Raw genomic sequence first — 25,806 nt, 5'->3', positions numbered from 1 at the left:
CTGTTTTAATAAATATGAATTACATTTCTTCTTTGGCATGTATAAAAACAGAAATATAAAGAGTAACTAGCATTTTCCCCAAATGTGAAACAGTTGTTTACTGTTCACAGAAGCTCATATGACTTCCTTTCAAAATAACCTTTCAAAATATGTGGCACATAGGATCATCGCAGTGCAGCTAATTTACTCTAATTTGAAACTTTTTACACATCAAAAGTCAAAAATGGCATATTGTGTTGTTACATCTTAGATCTTTGGTAAGCTGTCATCCTTTTTTCTACTTACTGCTGTTAACCTGAACATTAACAGAAATTCATTGATATATGATCAAGTAATGACGGCATGTAAAGAATAGGCATGTTCATTTTAGTAACTTCCCTCTGGACAGCTACTAACCATTGTTGTTTAGCATAAGAAAAGAAAAAGAAAAATGCTTTAAACCCGTAAAAAAAACTGAGCTCTCAAAGTTTTTGCTTAGTAATTGAAATCTGTGCTTTCTGGAGGAAGCATGGAATCAACAAGACCTTGCAGGGATGTAAAAACCCTTACAGAGTTCATCTTACTTTTAGGTTTATCTCAGCCATAAATTTCTACACCTAACTCATCTAAATTAAATTAATGCTAATTAAGTAACCTTTCCCCTTAAAAATGACTATTACATACTTTCCCTCACCCAGAAAGCCACTATGGAGAGGTGAAAGGGCCACATGTGGCTTCAGAACTTCAGGTGAAGACCTCTGTACTATGAAATTTTAACAGCATTGCACACTCTGAAGGCTGTCAGGATGACTGAACGCTGGTAGCATTCTTACATATAGTGTGTACTAGTCCAGTTCTGGTGGGAGGCATTATCCATGATGAATGACAGTTTCACCAACATCCTTCTGTCTTCTACCACCTGAAGGTGCCTGCTGTGCAGCTCAGGACAGAGCCAACCAATTTGTTTTGTCTTCCTGTCTCTCTCCATGTTCTCCCCCATCCAGCACCCAACACCATAGAGGAGTGCTGAGGCCACCACAGTGTTGTAGAAAGTTGGCAAAAGTTGCCTGATTACACCTAAGGACATCAACCTCCTCAGCAGGTGGAGACAACCTTGGCCCGTTGAGTACGGGGCATCTGTCTGGTCAGTCCAGTCCATTTTTTGTTCAGGTGAACACTAAGGTGTTTAAGTGTGTCTGAGTGACTGAGCCCTAGATGCTCATCAGTGTGTGTTGTGGAGGGTGTTGTCTATAGTTGAGTACCAACTTATTTTTCTTTACGGGAGTTCAGAAGAAAGTATACCAGATCACAAAGTCAGTGATGGCTCCCCTGTACTCCAAATCCAATCACAGATCCTAAAGAGGTAGAGCTCTCAGAAACCTCCTGAAAATAGTTTGCGTCGCACCGGACCCCCGCTGCAGTCAAGACTCGGCGATATAAAGCGATATGCTGATCTTTCCGATGGGTTGAATAAATCATCAGTTCAGAGAGAAAGTTCTCATCTTACCGCTTGATTTTGTCCAAAATGACGAAGGAAAAGGTTGTCTTAAAGAAGCCGGGGCAGTGATACAAAACATTTAAGCTAGTTGACCGGAACTTCTTTTTTCACCGTGCGGTTATCACTGTGGTATATCACTTTTAATGCACACCCAGCAGCCAATCAGAATCGAGTATACACCCAGAACATGGTATTAAGACTGATAGTTGATTAGTTGTTGGCTTTATTTTTTCATCATTTTGTAAATACATCGAAGAAAAATTCTTTCGATTTTTACAGTTTGGTCCAAAATAAAATATAAATCTTCTGCAGGGCACCAATAGAGAGAGAAACAGCACTAAAGTAATTGAAAAGTATGTCGCTGCTGTATGATTCTATGAATCGCCTTGCATACGTTTACAGTCCAGGTTTGTCCAAGACCAGAATGAAATATATTAGCCTGAGGATAACAAACTGAAAACAAATCTCCAACATATTTTACTGGAACACAGCAAACATCCAGAGTAAGTCACAGCAACATCATCAGGAGCTGGCAAGACAATAGTTACAACAGTGAAGGTCAATTGCTTCAGGAAGCAGCACAAGAGCACTGAAAACAGAAATACTGACATTTATAGCATGAAAACATTCTTTAAAATGTATCCAAATCCTTATATTCTGCAGCTGTGGTTTGTTTAAACTTTTCATTCCTGGTATGTCATCAAACCCACATGACCAGTCGAGAAATCTAAAGCAACCAGTTTTTATAAAAGCTCATTAGCCACAATTATACAACATACAAACACTAATCATGAAAATAAAACACAATCTTGTAAGCAAAACAACAAAAAAAAAAACAGTTTTACTAGGAAATTTTTATTTATTTGAAAAAATGGATCAACCCAGCAATCATTCAGCCTTTTGAGGACAGCGACACCTTGTAGAGCCTCCCATTACCTCCCACCGCGCCAATAACAACAAATACAATGGGGTTAAAGATGATCACTGATGCTCTTACAGCTTACAGCAACCTAAATGAGTTTTAAATATTTAACAGTGGTCCTAGTTGACATCCTGAGTTCATAAACCAAAAGGCATGTCAGTCAGTGTCCCCTCTGTAATTAGGACCAGGAGGAGGTTGAGGTTTGGACACTACACAATCTGTGACATTGCCCAAACAATCAATCATCATCATCATTCCTCACAGCTATTAGCTTTATTTTCAGGATTCACACCCCCTTCAATGTGGGTACTCTCCATAGCTTCCATCAAATCTAGTGGCATCCATCCCTTTGCTTTCAGGGACTCCTTAACTTCACCCTTTTTTGACCATTTTGACCTGCAGGGGCTAAAAAATCCACAATTCTCTGTGGAGATGGGGGATAAATGACTTAATAAGTGTCTGGATGCTAACAATCCTGAATTTCTTTTCCTGTGACTGACCAAAAATCAATTCTTCCCTTTCGGTGTTTCCCTTCAGGCGTCGCCAACGCAAATTTGCTTTCATTGGTTCGCACAGGTGGTTTGGCAGAGATTTTATACCGGGTGCCCTTCCTGACACAACCCTGCATTTTATCCGGGCTGAGAACCAGCAGAGGAAGACCCACCCTCATGGCCAGCTTGTGGTTACACAGTTAGGCAGCAGCGTGAAGGATCTCACCCAAGGGCCCACACTGGATGAAGCTCATCACCCCTGATGTAGCGCTTTTATACCTTCCATTAAGGCGTAAAGCGCTTTACAGTCACAGTCCCATTCCCCCATGCATACCCACATTCACACACTGATGTGGCTCTGCTGTCGAACCCTGGCGCCAACATATAACCACCAAGAGCACTGATCAGGTCACCTTCATCTGGATTCAAAATCTGGATTCAAGCACACAACTTCAACTATTTTTAGTCTCTGCATGCTTCCCCTCTCAGCTCTGTGCTGTGCAATTTTATGAATGACTACAAAGAAGTACTGATGCTCTTCTAGTGCCTCATCTATGGGAACAACAGCTTTCTTTCCAAATAAAGCCTCAGGTAAACATGGTTCTCACATATATAAAAATACTTTGCGTCAGACCTGTGGACTGGACAGCTTTATTCTAAACAAACCACAACAGACCATGTGCGTGTTTACTAAAGAGGTTGTGTCTGCAACAAGCTTTTGTTAGGTTGAAGTGCTCATATTGGGGGTAATGGCCAAATCAGTGAGTCAGTAAGTCATGTGACTCTTCTCATTTTCATACAACCACATTACTCTCAACATTTTGCCCCGATAAGAACAACCCTTTCCGTGCCTCAAGGCCCACCATCGAACCCCCTAAAGGGCAAATTTTGATGAGAGCTAGACACAATTTTATAGTTCATTAAACACAAAGATTCATCAAACTATTGGAATGAACAGAGCATGTTGTGCAGCTAGGTTAGCCTGATGACAATGAATTTTGAATTTATGTCATAGCTTTTAGAAAAAGTTGGCATGAACATAAGTTTTTTTTAAAAGAATGTTTTTGCACCATGTAACATATGGCCCCTGTAAGTTGAGATATTTCAGGGGCGTAACTCTATGGAACTAGAGATTCAAGATTTGTAAACATACATGCAAGACCACATCTTGGGCATCATTTCTGCTTTGGATTATCAGAAAAAGGTGCACGCGTTAAGAACTGAAATTTAACAAATGCAAAAGAAAAAAAATTGTTAATCCTTCTGACACAGTTTTGGATATTTGCTCAGTTGAAGTTCAAGCTCTTTGCTTGAAATGCAACAACCAATAATCTGCAGGAACCAGGAAAACAGCTTTTGTCCATTTCTCCAGTATTTTTCCTTCCACTATTCATTGCCTTTAAGAATCAACAGGTGGCTCTGTTAAGAGCGGGGAAAACCAGACCACATCACTGGTCTCCAAAAGAGTTCTGTGTCTTTTTTTTTATTCCAACAGCATTTCAAAGACACTTTTATATCGACCTAAAAAATAAAAGGAAATACCAGACCACTTTTTTTCTTTAAACTAAACACCTTACTGCAGTTTTCAAAGCGTTTGGAGCCCTTAATGTGAAAAGCAAATCTGTTATGTAATGTCTTATGTTGGGGAAGTGGATTCGCTGTGAAACCTGAAGTGAGAACAAAGGTAGATCCCCTTTACGATTCCCTGGAGGCTCTACATCATCAGTGTCACCAGTTAACGCACTATATAAAGAATCTTTCAAAGTGAACATTTTCACACCTCAATGACAGTAAAACAGAAGTGATGGTTCTTTGGGTCCCTCCCTGCCAATCTAGGTTCTTTAAATAAAAACGCGGAACTTCATGTAACTAATTTAGAGGTGAAGGTGGACACTGAACTGAAAGTTTAGGGACACAAAAAAAGAAATAGGCTCCCCCATTCTTGCCAAATACTCCCAAGCCCACTTTTAAGTGGAAGGGGTGTGGACTTCCAACAAACGTACTCCTGATTGGGCAGAATGCGTGCCATAGAAATGATGACTTGGACCAAGGTTTTATTGACGTTGTCTGGCTCCAACATGCCGTATCGTGAAACCATAGTAACTGAATTGCCGTCATTTTGTTGGAGCTGGAAGTACGGCATTTCTATGGGTGACGTCACACTCACTTGCATCAGTTCTCATATCAATGGTTGTCATGTCAATTTTTTTTTACTTAAGGCAGCTGGCATGAGGGAGACCAAGTCCTTTTTTTTGTAGAATTTTAATTCAGTGATCTACACCTTTGTTTCCACCAGGCTGGAGTATTGCACTTCCCTGTTTGTGGGGCCATTGCTCAACTCCAGCTGGTACAAAATGCAGTTGCAGGTCTTTTAACTACAGTGTGAAGAAATGATCATATTTCCCCTATTTTAGCTTCATTACAATGGCTTCATATTCTCCAGTTTTCCTTGTGGTTTTGATAAATCCTGACAGAGTTTAGCGGGAATATTTAAAATTCCTCTGTAACTGTTCAGAGGAATATCATAAATGTCCTTTTGTATGTTGTTGCTAAAGCGATTATTCTTATAAATACAAAATTTGTATTTTTTGGGTAAAAATAAAGCCAAATGTTCTCTATTCAGTGCAAAAGAAAAAAAAGAAAAGAAAACATTCAAATCATCGGCATCCTGCAGTTCTCATAGACTTGTCTTCCCATCACATCCATGTTTTATTCTACTACTTGCTTCTCCTCTTCCTCGGCCCCCTGGAGGTGGCCATCTTCCCATCTGTGCTGTTGACCCCTGGCCCCTCTCCTCCAGACTCTGGGTGAGTCAGCTCCCTCTGTCCCAGCATCCTGTTCCTCTTCCTCCCCATCTGCTGATGGCATCTCTTCAATGTTTTCATCATTCTCCTCTTCCACACTTTTCTCTGAATCAGATTCATCTGAGTTGTCCTCTTCCAGGTAACGGTAGCCTTTTACCTGACAACAAAAGAAAAAAAAGAGAAAAAATATGCGAGACGTTTTAGTCATGTTAAAAAGGCTACTTCAAATTCAAAGAGGATTCACAATTTGCAGTTGATAGGAAAAATGATCTAAATACTGACGTCCAGAAGAAGCTTAAATAACAGAAGTCAATCCAAATAAACTAGGAACAAAAGCAAAACAGACCTAATAATAAAGGTCTGTTTTTAATGAAAAATGTTCAACTGCTGAAGCCATTTGCCTGATGTGAAAGACGATTTCCTGTATCAAAAAACGCTAAATACGTTTACAAAAAGTTTGCAAAAGCATACAAAGAACTTAAAGGGACTTTAATGGTTGTTAAAATCTCAGGTGAAATGACACACTAACTAAATAAAAATTAAGATGTTTATAATAGCTCATTTTAAAGACAAATATTTAGAAGAGAAGTGGTTTGTGAAAGGGAGCAACATTTAATTGACCAAATGTTATCAAGTCTAAAAGAATAACTAAAAAAGGATCAGCAGAAAGATCTGTGTGTATACTCTATGCAGTCTACATCTATGTTCCCACCGCCCTCGGCACGCACATTCAAGCAGCCACTTCCAAAAGGTCTATGTGAAAGTGTGTTTCAGGTTTCGCTTCTGCGTTCACATGTCTGCGACCGTTTTTGGGCTCTATATACAAAATGTGCGGCCATTGAACCCACACTGAAAGTTAAAGCGAACTTTGACCAATCAGGGACTCGGATTTGGTAGTGACATATGGATGGCATCTCTTAATTACCATGAGCGTAAACCGAGGAGAAATTAATAATTGCGGTTTATGCCCAGCTGGAATTTTATGACACCAAGTCTTTCATATCTTGGAATAGAGATGTGAAAGAGAACTACTGCGCGTTTAGTGTGTTCTTGAACGTGTGTGTGTGCGGTGTGTACGTCACTTCAGAATGAGTGGGGAAGCTGCCAAAGTGACTTCATGGTATCTATGAGGCAGAAGATACAGATCTATTTGTAAATATTCTATGCGATCAGCTGCTGCTTGCTAAACAAAAAACAGAAACTGCATATTAATCTTCATCCAGTTTGCTCCAAATATTTGGATGCTCCAACCATAAGTCTGATCATGATAATTTCAGTTCAAACAAAGAGGAATCCAGCAATATAAATCCTATTTGACTCAAGCGTTAAGTCTTTATCTTAAATGGATCAGAAGAGTGAAGGCTAAACTCTTCCTCTGAGCAGAGAATCCCAGTGGCAATCTTCACTTGCTTGACACAGCTGTTTATACCTTCAAACCTACTTCACTTATCAGTCATTGAACCTTTATATATAAAAAAAAAGGATCCCATCTGTATGCTGGTTTCAAGTCTCTAAATTCAAGTATGTTGTCAGCATTGCAAGTAAAAAACAGAATGTGGGAAGTGTAACGATCACCTGATTTGAAATGGCCAGATATAGAGTTGAGTGGTTTTCTCAGAATTGAGAGTGGGATTTTTTGAAACTAGAAGCATATTCCTGTGCTTTGCTGAAAATACAACTCAAATGTGCCCAACTGTGTTGGAGTTATGGTAGTTTATTGAAAAAAATAAATAAAGAGTCTTCAAAAATCCCCTCTTCTGAGTCCAAGTGATGATGTCATCACTAGCTCCTGCACGTTGACTTCCATTATAAATCCAGAAATGCTCTGAAATTTTCATTTAGGGTTTTAAAAGCTGAGTCCATCTGAAAGCCCAGTCCCTGCTGAACGGTTGAATAGTTTCCAACTGGCAAAGGTTTTGAAAGAGTTGAATGGTTTCATATTCATTCCCATGGGGCTGAAAATGTATTTTTAAAAACCATAAAACCTATCCAAAGAAACACAGCAGCAGGCTGCTCCTGAACAAGCACATGTTTGGCTGAAATAAGGAATTTTTATGGTTATGGAAAATGGAAAGAGTGAAGGCTTTGAAGCATTCACACAACAAAGGGCATCGCAAATCCAATGTCTGCCCCAAAACCTTTAAACTGATTTTTTTGGACTGCAGAATAAATCTCCAATCAACAGTAAATGTCTCTGTGGATGGAACTTCATTTCTATCCAGCATGCAGAGAGCCCAGTCCCACGTCATCACAGCAGTAAGGGCTTTCAAGGGAACACAGAGCAGAAGCTGTGTAGCAGTATCCTTCACTGAACTCATTGACCAGCCCCTGTTGACAGAGTTTGACCTGTTTGATTAAACACCTCCAACCTCGCTACGTTATGCCCATCTGTCACTGCAATGTCATCAGGATTGCATCCCAGGTGCATAAACTGACTATTTACGGTTCTTACTCTCTCTAAGGATCGCCGGGTGAAAATCCTGTGATCGGGCTACAGGGAATTAAAAGAGGAGGGGCTTTTCACTTGTGCAAAGATCACAAAACTCCCGGTTTAAAGAATAAAAGGTGCGGTTTTGAGTGAAAAGTCTAACGGGTCAAATGCCTGGACACAGAAGATGTGCTTTTTTTTATCTCAGAAATTCTCCTAATCTGTAGTTCACTAAGCATAACAATATCTTTAGCAGTAGACATCTTCCTCTGTAAGTTAGTCATTCCAAAACAAGTTGATTGCAAATGAAAACTCTGGAGAAAGCAGACTTTAGTTTGAAGTAAAGTTGGTGAAGATGTCTGCTGCCTTACCAGGCAGCCCAAGGATCAACCACTGTAAGAAAATAGAGACATTCATGAAAGAAAACGCCCCAGCCTCAGATCGAATCAACTTTCTCTGAAGTCCTTCCTACCATACATACCCAGGAGGGTACATCTGCCCACACCTGGTTTCATTTACTCAGTCTGAGTAATAGAGTGAAACTGACTCCACATTTGTTCATGCATTTGATGGAATAGACAGCCCTTCATGTTTAATCTTTATGTACCAAACTGAAATTCCTACGAGGTAGCAGTTCTTACGCCTTTACAGTGTGACAGCAGTGATGCTTCACTTCTGTCATTCTAAGGGACGGGAGAAAATGCACGACTTTGTTACCTCAATGATTGAGCAGGAGGGGAGGTGGTGAAGAGGACTGTTAGGAAGACAGAGGGGCTGCAGTGAATGGAGGACAAGTTTAAATACGTCTCCTGAATAAATCAAGAAGTGTAGGATCGATTCTGAAGAGAGCAGAAAAATCTGCAGATGATCCAACAACTTGGTAATATCCCTAATATAACTTCTGTCAAAAAGTCAAATGGATCCCAAAACCGTAACTGGTGTTCTCATGTACATATGAATGTAAACAAGCAGCTAAAATGTTCCTATAATAGTTGAAACCATGACTCCATATGTTTCTGCAAAGTTGTGCATTTAGTATTAATTTATTATGAATACGTTTCTTGTGGACAGATTGCTTACCCCATACTGTTGTATGGTGCCCTTAAGCCACACTCCAGTCGCTAGTATGGTGCGAGAAGTGGCCCCTGAGTGACCGCGCGCAAACGCTGCATGCACAGTCGGTGTGCCCTTAAGATGTCTGTAAAATGTCCACACAATCTGATTGTCTAAATTTCTAATTTCTGACAGCCAGGCTGCAAGCAAGGAGTGCACACTTATGTGAACAGCACCAAGGGCCCCTTTTGCGGTGCACAGGGGTTTGAAGAAAAGAAAAAACATCCATACAACATGGTTGCGTCTGACTTACTTCCCCATTTTTTACCCTTAAATATGAGTGTATATTTGTGCCGCCCACAGTTTGTCTATAGAATAAAGAAGTGCATTTTCGCTTGACAGACTCACTGAGTAGCCTAAAATCTTAAAACTTCATATAGGCCACCTGCGTGCCCCTTACAGGTTTGCCCATTTTTTACCCGCAGGCAGGCCAAATCCACCGGTAAGGGCAGCTCTGACTGAGGCAAAAGGCCAATAGCATCCAACATCCGTTTTGGGACTGCTACTGGGATCAAATTTCACCACCAACATCATCTGCCCCGCGTATGCTATGGTGACACATTCAACTGTCACCGCGCGATGGGGATTCATCAGCAGAATCTTTGAGATTAGCTGCCGCCACCCGATTTTTTGGGGGGAAAAGACTTGGCGTTGGCGTGATGATTAATGTAGACCATCAGGCGGGGTTGATGTCATTACAAAATCAGATGACCACAGGGCAGCGGCAGTAAGATCGCCGGCCGGCAGAAGCTCTGATTGGAAAATGTGTTCAGACGGCAGCCGTCCGTATCAAGTGGCACCGACCGCCAGCTGCAGGGACGTGCACAGGATTTAGAGGGGCAGGGGCTCAAAGTCGGAAAAGGGCAGCAAAAACACTTTTTTTTCGTCCTTTAAACAATACGGAAAATAAGAACATTTTAAAGTAAAACACTAATAGATAAATAGTCAGCTACTGTAGGTGAAAGTGACACAATAGTCATTTATGTAAACAAATTACTGTCAACGTGAGATTGTTTACTGTAACATCGACTTGGAAGACATCAAAGCAAAAGAACACAGGAGGCTATTTATGTTGGCACAATGTGCTGCTGGCATAATCAAAATTAATCCGGTTTACTCCAGATGGTAATATTCTATACACAGATATCCAACAACTGTCATCCCCAGAATGCTGAAATTAATAAGATTGAACTATATTATACTGTTGCTGTTTATGTTTCTGCCACCATGCCCAGTTTCCTGCATGTTGGCTCCAGTTCCTGACAGCTGCACCTAATGAGACTTTGGTTCTATGTTGGGATTCACAGCTGAATTCTCTTTTTTGCATCTGATCCTTTAAACACAGTCTTTTGTTCTGATTGGAATTTTTTTATACAGAAGAGTGTGAAACTGAATGATTCAGAGTTTAAAGAAGGCATTTCTAATCAGAAAATACTACAATAATTGGAGAAACTGTTAACGTGCCTCCAGGCACGTTGACGTTGGGAGTTGGGTCATTTAGACCCACTAGACAGTGCACTGAACCTTTTTTCTTCAATGATTTGTGATCTTCACTGGTGTCTATGGATTACATGAAATCTTTCCACCTTTATCCCCCTTTGTCATGGTAGGGAGAACACGTCAATGTAAGGGGGGGGGGTCATCTGGACCCCACAAGATAGCACAAGGCCTAAGACAATTGCCTGATTTTAAACTGGAAAATGTTAAATTGACATGTGTTGCAATAATGTTATAGAATGTCCTAAATGTCCAATCTGACTGATGTCTGTTGACGTAGTTGAACAACATGAAGATGCTTCAAACCTATCAGGAGTATGAAGGACACTCTAGATACTAAAGAGAGGTCCACCTGTCCTGAGAGAGGAGATCCATTATCTTCTACACTTCATGGCACAACGCCCATTATAAATGATTAAAAAAAATTCAAAGTTGGAAAAAAAAACAACAAGAAAAACAATTGTGTCTTACCAATCTGACCAAACTCTGAAGGGTTTTTCTTTAAACTTGTTGGGAATAGTGCCAGACAAACTACTGGACATGCTTTGTTATGAAATAAAGCAAACCTTAAGCATGTTCCTTCATGAGGAACACACATCAAATACCGTGGGTGTTCTTTTCAAATATCTTGGCCTTTAGCAAACAGCAACCACATTTCTTCCAAATATACGATCGGGCAAAGAGTAATCAGAAAGAAATCATTACTTGTGATGACGGAAAAGTATTTAATTCGATGAAAACAGATTAATGGTAAATAGATGCATCAAACTGTCTGCAAAGTTGTGGCTGCTTACCTTGTGTCGTGGGCGAGGAATGCGAGGCAGTCTGTGCTGAACTTTCTTGGCCATCCGACGCTCCATCACACAGTAGCAATAGCAGGACAGCAGTAATGTGGCCAGCAGGATAGAGAGTTTGGCCTGTAGAGACAGAACGAGGTAAATGGGAAGAAAAAAAGATTGTAAAAATGGTTTAAATTCAGTCTTTTTACATTTCCCCTAAAACTGTCATTTACCCTCATAGGCAGGCCAGACCAGAGGTAGACGATGAAGATGGCAATGGCTTGCCACCAGTGATAGATGGTGTAGATGAAGTCCAGCCGCTCCTTTTCCTCAGCATACAACATACCAAGAAGAACTGCAGCACACGGAAATGACATCATGCAGAAACAGGATACAAGAAAATTTACCCCAGTGTGCAAAAATAGTTGTAAAGTAAGAATCCCTTAAAAAGAGAAGAGCATGAACAAAGGGCAACTCTAAATCTTTGGTGGTCAGCTTTAACTTCTAAAAGCTTATGAAGTTGATCCTGTAGAATTGACCAGAGGTCATTAACCAAGTAGACGTCTTCAGAGCTCCATCTCTCTTCATGCATCCCAATATGCAAACATATTGAGACCAAAGCTCTGTCAACGTTGACCATCAGTCACTTCTTTTTCTCATCCTGTGTGTGGACCACTTTTTAAAAAAAAAAACAACACAAACAACACAATAAATGATCACATTTACCACTCACTCTGTTTTTTTTTATGTAGAAGAGCTTTTGGTTGTGGTTAGTCTTCCTCATGTGGAGCAGTAACATCTAATTTGATGTTGCAGATGTGGACTTGTCCTTTTTAAACCAATTGCAGATCATAAACTGAGTAATGAGGTCCACGATTAGCATGTTTGCAAATACAAACATTTACAATTGCAATTTCATTCCATTGAAAAAATTACCCATAAATGATTTTGTTAAAGAGGCTAACCAGATTAAGGAATGTTTTCTGACACCTTTTCCACTGCTGGGAACCTGTCCATTAGTTTCACTGTGAAGCTAAAGCATGTTAAACAGACTACAATAGCATCTTAAACCTAGCAAAAGAAAGAAATGTTTTCCCTGTGCCTGTGTTTATGGCGTGTGCCCTGCGACAGACAGACACACAGGACAGGCTCCAGCAACCCCATAACCCTGTATGGTACATAGGGGGTTAAGAAAATTCATGGATGGATGATTTTTATGGTTGAACCAGCTTGTTTGTCCTTGTGTTTCTCATCTCAGCCATTTCTGTCCCCTTTGATTTGGTAGATTGAGATGGATGTCTGTTCTTTTCCTGTCCTGAGAGTCTTATGTCTCCACCGTCACCTCATCCAGGTTATGTGGAGGGATTACAGAAAAATAACAAGGCTATGTCTGAATTCCCCAATGACTCCGTGACCCCTATAAGACTATATAGTGCAGGACTATCCAATGCCGCGAACTTTTACCCGATTCAGACACCATGCTAACTACTTTTTTCTTTTTTTAAAAGCAAATTTGTCGTCACCCATTGCCCAAAGTAAAGACCTAATAAATATGTACATTTACTGAAGACTATTTTGGAATCTGCTGTGTTCTGATGAGGAAAACTTGGATGATTTGCATTTAAATTAAACAATTTTAAATGCCAAATTGTTCAAATGCAATGCATTGTGGTCTACATTCACCAATCTTGTGAGCATCAATGCGCACTGTTTTTTTATGGCAGATTTTCACGTTTCCAGGGCACTAGATTTTACAATTGTAGATTCGAACATTCCAACATAATGGCGAATAAACTACAAGGTGCACCAAATAGTGAATAGTGAGGGAATTTGGACACATCCCAACTGTTTTTCAACACAGTATTTTTAGCTAGGCTAATTCTAAAAATGTGGTCTGGAGATGAATAAACAGATGAAATGATACATTTCTGAGGTTTGAATTTATGCTGCTCGTTTTCTTCCACCAAAGCGTTGATGTTTCTGTTGTAGTTTGGTGCAACATAACTAATAGAAATTCTACACATGGAAGGAACAATCCCAACCACAGAACAACATGGGGGCCTAATTCAATGCTTTTGTGTGTCCGTCCAACCTTAGTCTGGGTGAATACATAGGATGGTCTCAGCAAAGGCATTTGACTGAAAACAGGGTTCTAGAGTGTCACCCATTTAGTCGCACATGGGATTTTTTTAGGCTTGAAAAAAAATGAATCCATGGTCGTACCTGAACACCCTGCAAGAAAAATAAAAAAAAATAAAAAGGACCGGCTCTGAAAGTGTCATTCCTGTATGTGTGTACAGGTGAACCACACCTCGAATAAGAATGATTGTTTTTGTTTATGACGATGTACATCCAAGTCGTTCAGTTCAGGTCCGTGCGCACGCATCATGTGCACATCTGCCCAGTGTTGGCGGCAGTTGGAGGGAATGAAAAATGTCTGTTAAAATTTTTAAATATCGGAGTTTCAGCTCCACTGTTTACATTCTTTCGTCTACCGTAACTTTTCGACTGTTAACAAAGTTAACATTTTCCAGCGGATTCTGAAGAGGAGAAAATCTGCCTTGCGCTGATATGCAGCACTGTGCAGTGTTTACGTAATCAATATTTAGCCGAAAAGCAGCTTTGCATCGTCGCTCTGCGTTTGTAATGTGTTGCATATCGCTGCAAAGTCAGAAAGAAAAGCAGTTTTCTCTGCGTCAGAATCAGCTGATTCACGGGGATCATGTGAACAGTTGAAGATTTACAGTATGTCAAAAAAACAGTGTTTTTTAGGTATCACTGTGACATTATTGGTGTTAAAGGATTAACTACGGTGGCAATGAAGCTTAAATCACAAACGAATCCCTCAACGCAAAACACTCTATTCATTCATTCATTTTCTATACCGTTTTTCCCTTTCGGGGTCACGGGGCTGCCGGGGCCTATCCCGGCCACTTATGGGCAAAACATTATAAAGATCACAAATAAAAATTAAAAAAGCAAAACAATTTTTAAAAAAAAGTTTCAGAAAAAAAAGTAATTTCCAGAAATTAAAATGAAATGTTGAATGTTGAAGCAAAGAAGAAACAGGAAAAGGTATTATAGGAGATCACTGATTAGATGATTTACATGACGTTATGTTAAGTGTTAAGAGTATGTTAAGTGACTCAGAGAATCAGCAAACTTTTTTTACAATAAGATCTTGAAGGCTAACAACATAATATTCTATTTTCCAATGATTTCATAGATTCAGAAATGCAATAAAAATGACTACATTCTACAAATACTGGATGAAAACAGAGTATTAGTTGGACAATGATGCTTCATGAAAGGAATAAATAAATAAGTATGAGAAAGAATTACTGTGAAATTATGAGATAAACAGTCTGCTATGATTGTGTCATATGAGTTTGTGGAACTTATTAGTTCTTGGTCTCAGATTTTGTCAAATAAATTTCCCGTCAAAATGCGACTTATAGTCCAGTGCGACTTATCTGTGTTCTTTTCTACTTTATAATGGATTTTTGGGCTGGTGCTACTTATACTCCCGAGCGACTTATAGTCCGGAAAATACGGTACTTGAAATAGTTTTGCATATTTTTCAATGTATTCTAGTTCTAAAACGTGTTCCCCCAACACTGATGTCTACGTCTGGACGTCAGATGATACTCACTGCTTACTCCCGTCTTGTTCAGAGCAGTGCCGAGTCCCCACAGCACAGAAATCACCAGCAGGGGCCCCAAATACTCTGGTTGGTCAGGTTTGGAAGAAAACGCCAGAAGGGCAATAATTAGCACTGCATGCACTGCAGCACCTCCAAGCAGACACAGCCAACGAGGGAGGCGCAGCAGGAAAAGAGAGAGGGAGGAGAACACGGAGCTGGAGAGGCCGTAGACAACGATGAGGAGCCACAGCTTCTTCAGGCCCAGAATGCAGACGCCATATGACTGTAGAGGACAAGAGATGGAAATGCCAGTGAATTCTCACACATTTTGAACTCAGACTACTGATAAACCAAATGACTGCCAACGGTACGTGTATGGGTGCAGTACCAGGGAGAATCCTGTGATGGCGAACAGCACTTCTAATCCACTGTAGATAAAAAAGGGGCAGAGCAGCCGCAGGCGGTAGTCTCTCAGGTGTTTAAAGGGCAGCTGAAAGATGTTACCCCAGCCAATGCTTCGAAGGTCAATCTCCTCCGTTGGGCGATAGGCGGGGCCACAAAGCACAAGGAACTGTTGGCGGAACCACATAGAAAGTAACTTCGTGGATTCTGATTTTTTTTTTTTTTTAAACAAGTTTGACAGTTGCTGAATAAAATTGGGTTACACAAAAAATAACAACCTTCAAGACTGATAATTGTTCAAGTAGCTGCTAAATGACTGTACAGTTTTTATTGTTCCTTCATCCTTCCATATATGATCTATTGTGTTGAGGTGTGGGGAAACACATGGAAAACAACAGTTAACAGTTAACTCTTGTTTTCTTCTTCTAAAAAAAAAAAAAAAAAACATAAGATTAAATCAACAGATCATCATATAGAGCCAACTAACTTAAAGTTTATCAAATTGAAATCATGAGAACAAATAGAAAACTTCAATGCATCTGCAAAGGAGGGGTTCAGATATGGGCTAATGGCAGGTACGACTTTAAAGTACCTACGCCGTGAAAAATCGACTTTTTTGAGCTTTTAAGTGTATTATAATGTTTATTCCTCACGGAAAACTACTCCAAAGTGGTATTTTGATCTGTTCACGCATTTCTGAGAATTCCTCCTGCCCTCTGAGCGCCAGCCCCTCCCAACTCACAAAAACAAGCGAGTTCTCACATTCATATTTATGAAAGTGAGAACAGCCCCTTCCAGAAAGAGTCCCCCAGGCTAACACACACACCCCATTTCTCCACTGAGCTAAAGGGTGGTTGGCTAAAGCGCATTTATTTTTTATGCACAATATGCACATCCATCTTTGTAAAAGCTCAAATGTTGTTCGTTTTTGTGGCAAAATGCAGACACACTGCTGAGGCCGGCCCCAGGATGGCGTCATGAAATGGGCGGTCCCCAAAAGGAGCGAAAGGCGGTGCCTCAGAGATCGAGTTATCTTACTTCTGGGTAGGAGAATTAGCTGAGAAAATAACATTTTTTTTAATCATTCTTTAGTGTGCCAAAGGTAATATATTATCATAAATAGGGATATAGTTTACTCTGAAAGGCTTAAGAAAAGCATAGTATAGGCCCTTTAAAAATAGTCCATCCATAAAAACACTTCAAAACAAAAATAAAGTGATATAATAAATAGATACAAGTGACTGGATGCTTTTTTTTTTTCTTTTGGCAATAACTGATTGTCTTCAGTCATTTCTTGGAATTCTGTTAAAATACTATTTGCATAAATGTTTGGACTGAAGTGAAGAAAGGGGCTTAAACTCGATAAGAAGTTCATCTTCATCAAAAGGTCTTTTTTAACTAAGAATAATTTATTCTTTATTATACTTCTGTTTTTTATGTCTATTATTGTATCACTTTAAAATTATATATATAGATATATAAGGGGGAAAAAAAGAAATCTTGCAGAAACTAGTGCTAAAACAAAGACTGTAAATTGAGAAAAAGTCTCATTGTGTTGTATTTTTAGAAATGTGGTTCTAGACTACCTTCTCCTGCCATAATTGCCTCATTTAAAGCTGCTTTAGTCCAAACAGGCCACATAGTGTCAGGCTAAGAGAGAGTCTTTCAGTCGGTGACCCCCACAAGCCCCACAGACTCAGCTAACATGTGACCAAAGAAAAACTAATCTCTCTATTAAATTGTGAGAAATTAGAGTAGATTAGAGTACATCTTGATGAGCAGGACTTCATATTTGTTGGGTGCCTTCTCACTCACATTTAAAAAGAATATCCACCATAAACAATTCAACAATAGAGCACAGCTTTTTTTTCTAGGGATGTCTGTGTCTTCCATTCTAGCTGCAGCTAAACTTACATTTCCTTCTTTGTACTTATTTTGCATCACAATAAAGTCACCAACCTTTTGGTTTTTAGCCAATGATTTCTCCATCGTCAAGTTCCACCTTCAAAATCCTGTTCCTCTAAGGGTTTAACGATCGATCAACTTTACTGATGAATCCATTTATAGTCCTGCGATTCTACCAGACCGATCTGTCTGAGGCAAGTTGTTAATCAAATCAACCTGTACCATTAGAAAACCATTTCAAAATGAGAAAAATCAATTGTATTAATCTAGGAAAATACCATTTGGTTTGAGGAAAGGTAGTTTAATTTTACTAGAAGGTAAAAACGACAAAAAAATGATCAAGCCATCATTCCAGTCCAATGTGTCGTAACACTTACAGAATAATGTAGTAAAATGTTCTAATCATGTTCTTCTTGTATTATTTCTGATTTGAAAAACAACAGTGAGCTGAACTTGATGAAGCTAAAATGTGAATGGATTTACCATTCATTCTTGTTGACTTGTTTGTTTTTACACATACTACATAAACACTTGATTATCTTGCAAGAAATTCAAGGAATGTGGAAAACTTTGAACCTGCCCTGTTCAGTACCAGGTATTTCTCTCCGAGTCACACTGGTTGGATAAAGATGTCTTTGATCAATTTTAAGTCAGTGGATCAAATCAAATCATGCAAAAATGAACTTAGATCGACTATGAATCGGACCGTCAACCACAAATTATGATATGAATTAAAGTTAAAATAATTTGTTACACCCCCATGTAATTCTCATGTCAGCACCCAGAGTGCCCAGGGCACAGCAGGGTGCTGCAAGTAATAGATTACTTTGGGACACTTTCAAAGAATATAAATATATAAGTGAACAATCAGAGGCTCCGATGTTGACAGTGATAATGTAAATGGAAAATGTAACTGTTGTTGAATTTTTCAGAGAATTGCCTCCCACATCTATTGATGTTGGGGGGGGCAACAGTCATGGATGAATACCGTATGTTGAATCTTACAATGATCATGGCAAGAAGGGCGAAGCCCATGAGGACACTCTCCACCTTGATGAGCAGCATGGAGTGGGGAAGGTTGGTCAGCACGGTGGTGTTGAAGCCCGGGATCATTCCCCTGATCTCTGCACCTGAACGCCGAAGCAGGAAGAAGAAGGTCTAAGGAAGGAGTTCATCACAACAAAAGCTTCTGTGTCAGAGTTTGTTTGTTTTCAAAAGAATCACTTTGAAACTGAAACATGTTTTGTAAACAGAATGAGTTCTAAAACAACAACAAAACAAAAAAACATGCATTTTTCCTCTGTGTTTTTTTTTTAAATAATCCAACGACGATAATAACAAATTTTATTTTGAAAAATTACTGAATTCTCTACTGAACTTCTGAATTTCCCGTGACCCCAAAAGGGAGAAAAACTGGTTTAAAATATGAATGAATGAAAAAAAAAAAAAAAAAAGAGAATGAATACTGAATTCTCTGCAGACTCATTCTTGACGCACGTCAAGTGGCTTCGTCACAAGTTGAAAATCCATCCACTGCCTTCTTAAAGCGGCTGCTCCGACCTCTGAATTGAAACAATAAGGCTAGCAAATATCAGAGGATGAAGACACATTTTACCCTAAAAAAAAAGAAAGTCTACTTTTGGAGCTTTTAAGTGTATTCTAATGTTCATTCCTCCCAAAAACCAACCCCAGCCTTGTACAGGCCTGTCTGCGGCTTTGCAAAGGTTGACAACAGTGTTGCCAGATTCAGTCACGGTTTTCCAACCCAAAAGTCATCTGAAAAACCGCCAGGTCCCACAGGGGGTTAAGGGATAAGGGATTCATTAGCTGTAATTAATCATCAGTTATTTATAACTTCCCATTTTGATCTGCCGTGTGCCGCATCACCTCACAGCCTGCGCTGTGACTGAACAAGAAATACGCAAAATCCACAGATTATTAGGCTAATACAGACTAAAATTCATTCATCTTTTTCCGTTTATTCCCTTTCAGGGTCACGGGGCTGCCGGAGCCTATCCCTGCCACTTGTGGGCGAAGGCAGGGGACACCCTGAACAGGTTGTTAGTTTGTCACAGGGAAGGACTAAAATGATACAGATATACAGTACAGATCAAACGTTTAGACACACATTTGAATGGGAAGGTGTGTCCAAACTTTTGGTCTGTACTGCATTTATACAACAGAATAGTGAACACATATTTGTCATATTATTTGTTGCTTATGATGGCGAGGACAATGTCATGTGTGGTACTGCCTCACCTGCCTCCCCTGACTGCACGCCCCAGGTTGAAAAGTATTTTGATGAGGAATAAAAACCGACCCCAAACCCACCCAAATGATGTCCATTTTGGGCGCAAATTCAGAACAAAAACTGCCCAATCTGGCAACACAGGTTGAGGACCACTGCTGTAGGGAATTCAACAACTGATTTTGATTTGATTGGTTAATTTCAAGTATAAAAAATAAATAAGATAATTACACAAATAATCTTCGAGTCCTCTCAGCTTGTTAAAAAATAGTTCCTTAGTTCATTTTTATGAATGAATAAATATTTGAACATGTTTGAGTCCGGTGCTAAACCTCTTCCAGAGTTCAGTGCCAGACACTGACACACAGGAACTTCTCATGTTATTCGGATCAACTTGATGTTGATGTTCCTACATCCCCTCAGTTTCCTTTCTTCTGTAGTGCAGTGGGGTGAGTGAAGTGATGTGCACCCCTGATGCTCCAAATCCAGCTACTTTTCACTGTTCATTTTAGCCCACCGGTTAGTTTATTGAAGAGATTTTGCTGCAGAGAGTGTGGAAAAGCAAAGGGAGCAGGAGGCAGTCAGGCATTTTTACCGCAAACTTTCACGTTAGCGAGGATGTACTTGTTCTCATGCAGGTGGCTGTTGAGGACGAGGCGCATCGGAAGCTCAGCGAAGACTAAACTCAGCTGACGTAGAAAGAAAAGAAACAAGGTTTTTGTTGAAAAATAATCTCTTAATTAATTTCCATCACATTTAGTCAGACAAGAAGTGAAAAGATCAAGGGCAAAGATTTTGGGGCTCACATTGAAGATGAGGTAGAAGACAGACTGAAAGATGATGATGTAGCTGTGGCACGCCCCCTTTGGAAGCTTCTTCTGCTCCTGCACGTGCTCCTCTTTGTAGTTGGCGTACTCGTAGTACTGCTGCGCCATCCTGCGCCACAGATCATGGGACAAAGACACCATCTGTGTACTTTGTAGTTTTCAAAAAGCTGTACTTCAAGTTGATCTCAGCTTTCCATCTCCAAGAACTTAACGTTGACACATGAATGGTCATAAACATCTATACATTTACACACGCATCTATCCATCTATCTATCTATATACACACACACACATTTGTCAACATATATGAGGATTGTGTATGGGTTTCATTAAGTTTTTGTATTTTTATGATCATCTCTTTAACGTTATGTGTCATATTTAAAATATTTCATTTAAGACTTTTTAACAACAGTTACAAACTGGGAGACGGTTCAGTTGTGTGATAAAAATGTTTAAAACAAATAAACTAAAAGCCTGTTTTGCCTGTAACTTTTGACCAATATGAGAAGATGGACATTAAATTGCTTTTTTATTTATTTAAATCTCTGACTAAAGTCAGCCAGGAAAAAATGTGTGGTACAGTTTACGCTTGCATGAGGAGGACACATTTTCCGATAGTTCCATATATTGATGATGGTTAAGCAAAAATGTTCCTACATTATAGTTTTTATTATCCATCAAATAATCTCTACATTTGTTTCCATTTGCAGATGTAACTTGGCTTTCTATGTTGTGCCTCTCACCTGGTAATGTAATTGCCCAAGGATGCCCAAAGCGGGACAATGGCCACACCGATGGCCACAGCTGAAGGTACCAGCGTGTAATAACGCTCCCAGTAGTTGGTTGAGACAAAGAGAGCATAGATCCCAGAGGCCAGGAACATTATCCATTTAGTACCGAAAAACCTAAGACAGTCAGAGTAAAAGCATCTCAGGAGAATCACACAAAGACAAAGAAATCTTCCCATTTTTGTGGGTCTGCACCTGATGAGGACAGGGGTGTACAGGAGGCCAATGATGGGAGTAACATTGATCCCCATCAGCATCTTCCTGTCGATGTCTTCCAGGCCCAGGTTACTGTATTTCACTTCTCTGTAGGTCATGTCATAATGAAGGATGAGCTGCATCTGCAGTAGGCCTGGAGCAAACACACCAACATTAGAGAATCCTTTGGGGTTGTCTCCTGATGATCACATGAGGGTTTGCCACAGCCAAACAGCTTTCCGGTTTGGCAGAGACTTTCTTTACGCTGGATGTCCTTCCTGACACAACCCTGTGTTTTCATGGCACAGGGAGACCCAGATGGGCAGCAGTGTGAGGGGTCTAACCAATACATTCTGTATTGTGAGGGGATTTGTTGCTTTTGACACATGTGAAAAAATAAACTAAACTAAACTATGTATTGCAAGTTATATCGTCATCGCAATATTGATCACTAATATGGCATATCACGAGTTTCCCTCATATCATGCAGCCCTAAAACCTAGACTTCCTGCGTGACAGTCATACACCCAGCCAACTGAGATGTCCAGCTTCACTGGATAGCATGTATATAGCATTCTGATAGAATTACTAACTGTACATTCTAGATGTTTTTGAGCATCTTTGCACATGTTTAAGGATTCCTGTCGCAAGAAATATTTTTAAATATCACTAGAAAACGTTAAAATAAAAATTAAAAAAGTGAAATTTTACAAGGAAAAAGCCATGCTCTTTTGAAAATAAAGTAAGCCTCCGTCCACATTATGTCTCGACTAAATCCCTCAAAGCAGCCATTTATAATGATGCCATGAAGGTGTCATTTATCATAGGAATCCCTGTCCCATAATGCATTTGGACCTCTCCAACTCTACTGCCGATGGTGTAGGTACCATAACCATTTGGCCTGCAAGAACCGTTCAGGGTCCTTCGACTAGTGCTAACGTCACATGATGTGATTGGCTGTCCGTTGGTCCCATGACGTGTCAGATAGGGATTGGTCTGGACAAATTACGATAGTACCATAGAAGAAAATATTATGCGGTCTGTTGTAAGCAAACAGAGCTCTGAAATGGGGCGAGATTATCTTCTAAATGTGCTTTTATTATTATGATTATTATTAAGTGCATTTGCAGCCGAACGGACTGCGGCCCGAACCCTTCTCCGGACCGCACACTATAAAAAAGCACCCTCCTTGCCTGCAAACACGAAGCTACGAGACTCCAGCTGCTCCGCTCAGAGACACGGTTCGCTTGTGTGAAGCAGCAGGTTCATTTTAACAGCCACAGATCTTTTTACCAAGTGGATTGTGGCAAAATCTCTCTATAAACATTACAAAGAATAATGTCAGACACAACCTATGAGAGAAAAATAACTTTTGGTTACTAAAGGAAACATGAAATGAAAATATGTAGAGCCCGAGCAGATTTCCACACTACCTAGTTTGTCCAAGTGGGGCTACCGTAGTGTGACGTTATCCTCAGTCGAAAGGACCCAGAACAGTTATTGCAGGCCGAAGGGTTACGGTACCTACACCGGCATAAACGATGCGCTGGCCGGAGATGGGTCAAGAATCTTTATCACCAGTCTAAGAGTCTCTCGGGAAACCACAAGACCCCTCCCTCTGAATTGTTGGTTGATGTAAACAGCCATCTCCCTGCAGCCGGCCTATACGCCGCTCATACTGAAACACCATATTGGTTCTTCTTTTTATTGTAGTCGCTATCTTTCTAAATAAACAGCCTTTCGTTCAATACATTTATAACTTTGTCCCATAAATTCTTTTAATTAGAATTTGTGAAATTATAACTACTCTAAAGTGGGGATTTTTTTCCATATTATGATTTTACAACTTTACTGATGTAAATTTCTGACTTTATACTCTTTTATTTATTTTAAATCGTACCTTGCAGTACATTCTTTTTGTTTTTAAATGAATGACGCAGTGATAAAAGAACACTTATAAATGTCGGTGTACATGTGAGAGTGATAATGAAAGGATCTGAATCTGAAAGTCACCCATGTAAACGCTGTAAACCATCATGGCTCCCAAACTGGCTGCAACCACATTCTTGATGACCCCCAGCCTCTTTCTTCTGTAGTATTTCCTTTCCTCCTCCTCCTCATTGTACTGCGCCTGGGGACCTAGAAACTCCTCCATCTGAAAACATTAAAGAAAAAGAAAAAAATCTTTCTTACAATGTTTTTAAAACCTCTACAGCTAAAGAGCAGAGTGTAAGACGTGCAGTGCATGTGGCAAAAAAAAACCACAATAAATACAAGATTTTTTCAGCAGATGAAAACAGCAGCTGTTTTGGTTTTCTCACCTGACCCTGCATGTTGTCTTCTCCCATATCCAGCAGTTCATTCACTCCACCGTTAGGAGGCGCTACAAACTGGCCGGCATCTGCAATGTGGTCTTCCTGCTCTGTTGCCTCCATCTAGTGGACAAAAGGCAGAAGTGCAGGACAGAAACATTTTCCCACATCAGATCTGCAACAGCTCTCAAAAGCTTTCAAACAACAAACATATTTTACAACTTATATATTAATTTTAAGCAAAGAAGAATGTTATTATGTTGGGATTATAATAAAACTAAAAACATTCGCAGGATATTCCATCTTCGTCCATGTTAGGTGTTCTTTGCTGGAGTAGTTGGGAGCCTCCAGGCAGGTTCTGTTTGGAAATTTAACAAGCCCGAATTTTTTTTAACGAGGTTTCTCTGATCCAAACACGTTTACTTGCTCAAATCTAACAAAGTTTCTCCAGCAGTCGCTCGCTTGGTTCTGTCCTTGGTTTTACCGCGCAGACAGACAGACAGACTGCAGCAGCAGCAGCAGCAACCGGTGGGTTTTGGTTTCAAACTCGTCAACAACACAGGTTTAACAGACTTCCCACATTTTTAAGTCGTTTACCAATTTGGAATTCTATAGATGTCCTGTAGAAAGAACGGATAGAGTAATGAAATGAAGGTGTCCACTCCTGTCAGCCTCACCTGGACACCCGAGTAACTAATTATGGCAAAACCGTCCACAGTCACTCACTTACCATGCTGAAGAAGAGCACGTCGGTCCCTCTGGTCGTTGGTTCTTCTTTCTTCTGAACATTAACAGGTATAAATATAACTTTCACGAGGAAACGAAAGTTTGTTGTCTTCTACTTCCCATTCTTGTTGGCTATATCTCTTAAAGGTACAGACCATTGACTACGCAGGAACCGGGCTGAGTAGCCCCGCCCCCCTCACGTTCCAAACCGGAAGTACCTGCTGGCTTCATGAAGCCAAAATCCCATTGACTTCTATAGAGAAATAAAGAGCTATTTTACCCAGCCATTCTATTTGTCAGATTAACCATTCTTCCTTTGCTACCCCTTTACAACATCTTCTTGCTGATCCTCCTTTTTTAATGATTTATTTTTCTTTATCACAAGTTATTTAAGTGATAAACTGGCCAATCAGATGTCTTAGTAAAAGCATATGGTGCCCGCTGCCCCCCACCTCGAACGCTTGATTGACAAAATCTCCCAAGACCACTTTCAGTGGAAGGGGTGTGTATTTCGAACATGCTCAGTCCTGGTTGGCGACAGTAGTTGCCATAGAAATGTTGTCTCAGATTCAGACCAACCACTGCTTACCGTCGTTGTCTGGCTCCAACATGGCAACGTCTGTATTGCAGAAAAATGGCTACTGAATTGGCTTCAATTCGCTGGACCAGGAGATCAGGCATTCTCTGTGGGTGGCGTAACCAATGAGTTATATCGCTAGAGGAGACAAGCCCGCTTTAGAAGCCTGGCCGCCGGTGGCGGAGCGCAACGCCATCTTGGTGAGGTAGACGACGCCCACTTGACAATGATTTCTAGAACTACAGGTCTGTGAGAGCCAGAGATCTTGCTTGTTTGTTTTTGTCCAAATACTTATTCTCCACCATAATTAATAAATAATTTAAAACGTGATTTTTATGAATTCTTTTCTCATTTTGTCCCTAATAGTTGAAGTATACCAATTATTAAAAATTACATCTTTTTTACAATTGGTGGCTTAGTACTTTTTTGCCTCAGTGTGTGTGTGTCTGTGCGTGTGTGTGTATCTCTCTCTCTCTCTCTCTCTCTCTCTCTCTCTCTCTCTCTCTCTCTCTCTCTCTCTCTCTCTCTCTCTCTCTCTCTCTCTCTCTCTCTCTCTCTCTCTCTCTCTCTCTCTCTCTCTCTCTCTCTCTCTCTCTCTCTCTCTCTCTCTCTCTCTCTCTCTCTCTCTCTCTCTCTCTCTCTCTCTCTCTCTCTCTCTCTCTCTACATGTAA

At 40.1% G+C, this 25,806-nt stretch overlaps 1 protein-coding gene across 2 annotated transcripts; it reads right to left on the bottom strand.

The window, feature by feature from the left end:
• Positions 1-1,687: 1,687 nt before the first annotated feature.
• Positions 1,688-24,755, bottom strand: unc93b1 (unc-93 homolog B1, TLR signaling regulator). 2 transcript variants are annotated; one of them, XM_011478598.4, is made up of 13 exons: positions 24,562-24,755; positions 23,841-23,954; positions 23,533-23,674; positions 21,520-21,673; positions 21,280-21,441; positions 20,516-20,645; positions 20,305-20,398; positions 18,467-18,591; positions 15,543-15,725; positions 15,164-15,437; positions 11,745-11,866; positions 11,527-11,649; positions 1,688-5,851 (listed from the first exon to the last, which is right to left on the bottom strand). In XM_011478598.4, the coding sequence occupies exons 1-13, from the start codon at positions 24,562-24,564 to the stop codon at positions 5,600-5,602; spliced, it is 1,878 nt and encodes a 625-aa protein (XP_011476900.2). In that variant the 5' UTR covers positions 24,565-24,755; the 3' UTR covers positions 1,688-5,599. The 2 variants fall into 2 exon arrangements, with proteins under 2 accessions (XP_011476900.2, XP_078806185.1); XM_078950059.1 differs by lacking the exon at positions 24,562-24,755 and adding an exon at positions 24,429-24,478.
• Positions 24,756-25,806: the final 1,051 nt, after the last annotated feature.

This window comes from Oryzias latipes, chromosome 1 (assembly GCF_053564925.1).
Source record: "Oryzias latipes strain Hd-rR chromosome 1, Olatipes_Hd-rR_3.1".
Taxonomy (NCBI): Eukaryota; Metazoa; Chordata; class Actinopteri; order Beloniformes; family Adrianichthyidae; genus Oryzias; species Oryzias latipes.
Note: the sequence above shows the minus strand (reverse complement) of the source record. Positions and strands in the feature narration are given on the sequence as shown.

Excerpts from the sequence above, each read along its gene's own strand:
- unc93b1 (XM_011478598.4), bottom strand. Across the intron at positions 23,675-23,840 it reads AAGACAACATGCAGGGTCAG|ATGGAGGAGTTTCTAGGTCC; the intron begins GTGAGAAAACCA and ends TAATGTTTTCAG. Across the intron at positions 5,852-11,526 it reads TTCCTCGCCCACGACACAAG|GTAAAAGGCTACCGTTACCT; the intron begins GTAAGCAGCCAC and ends TTTTGTTGTCAG.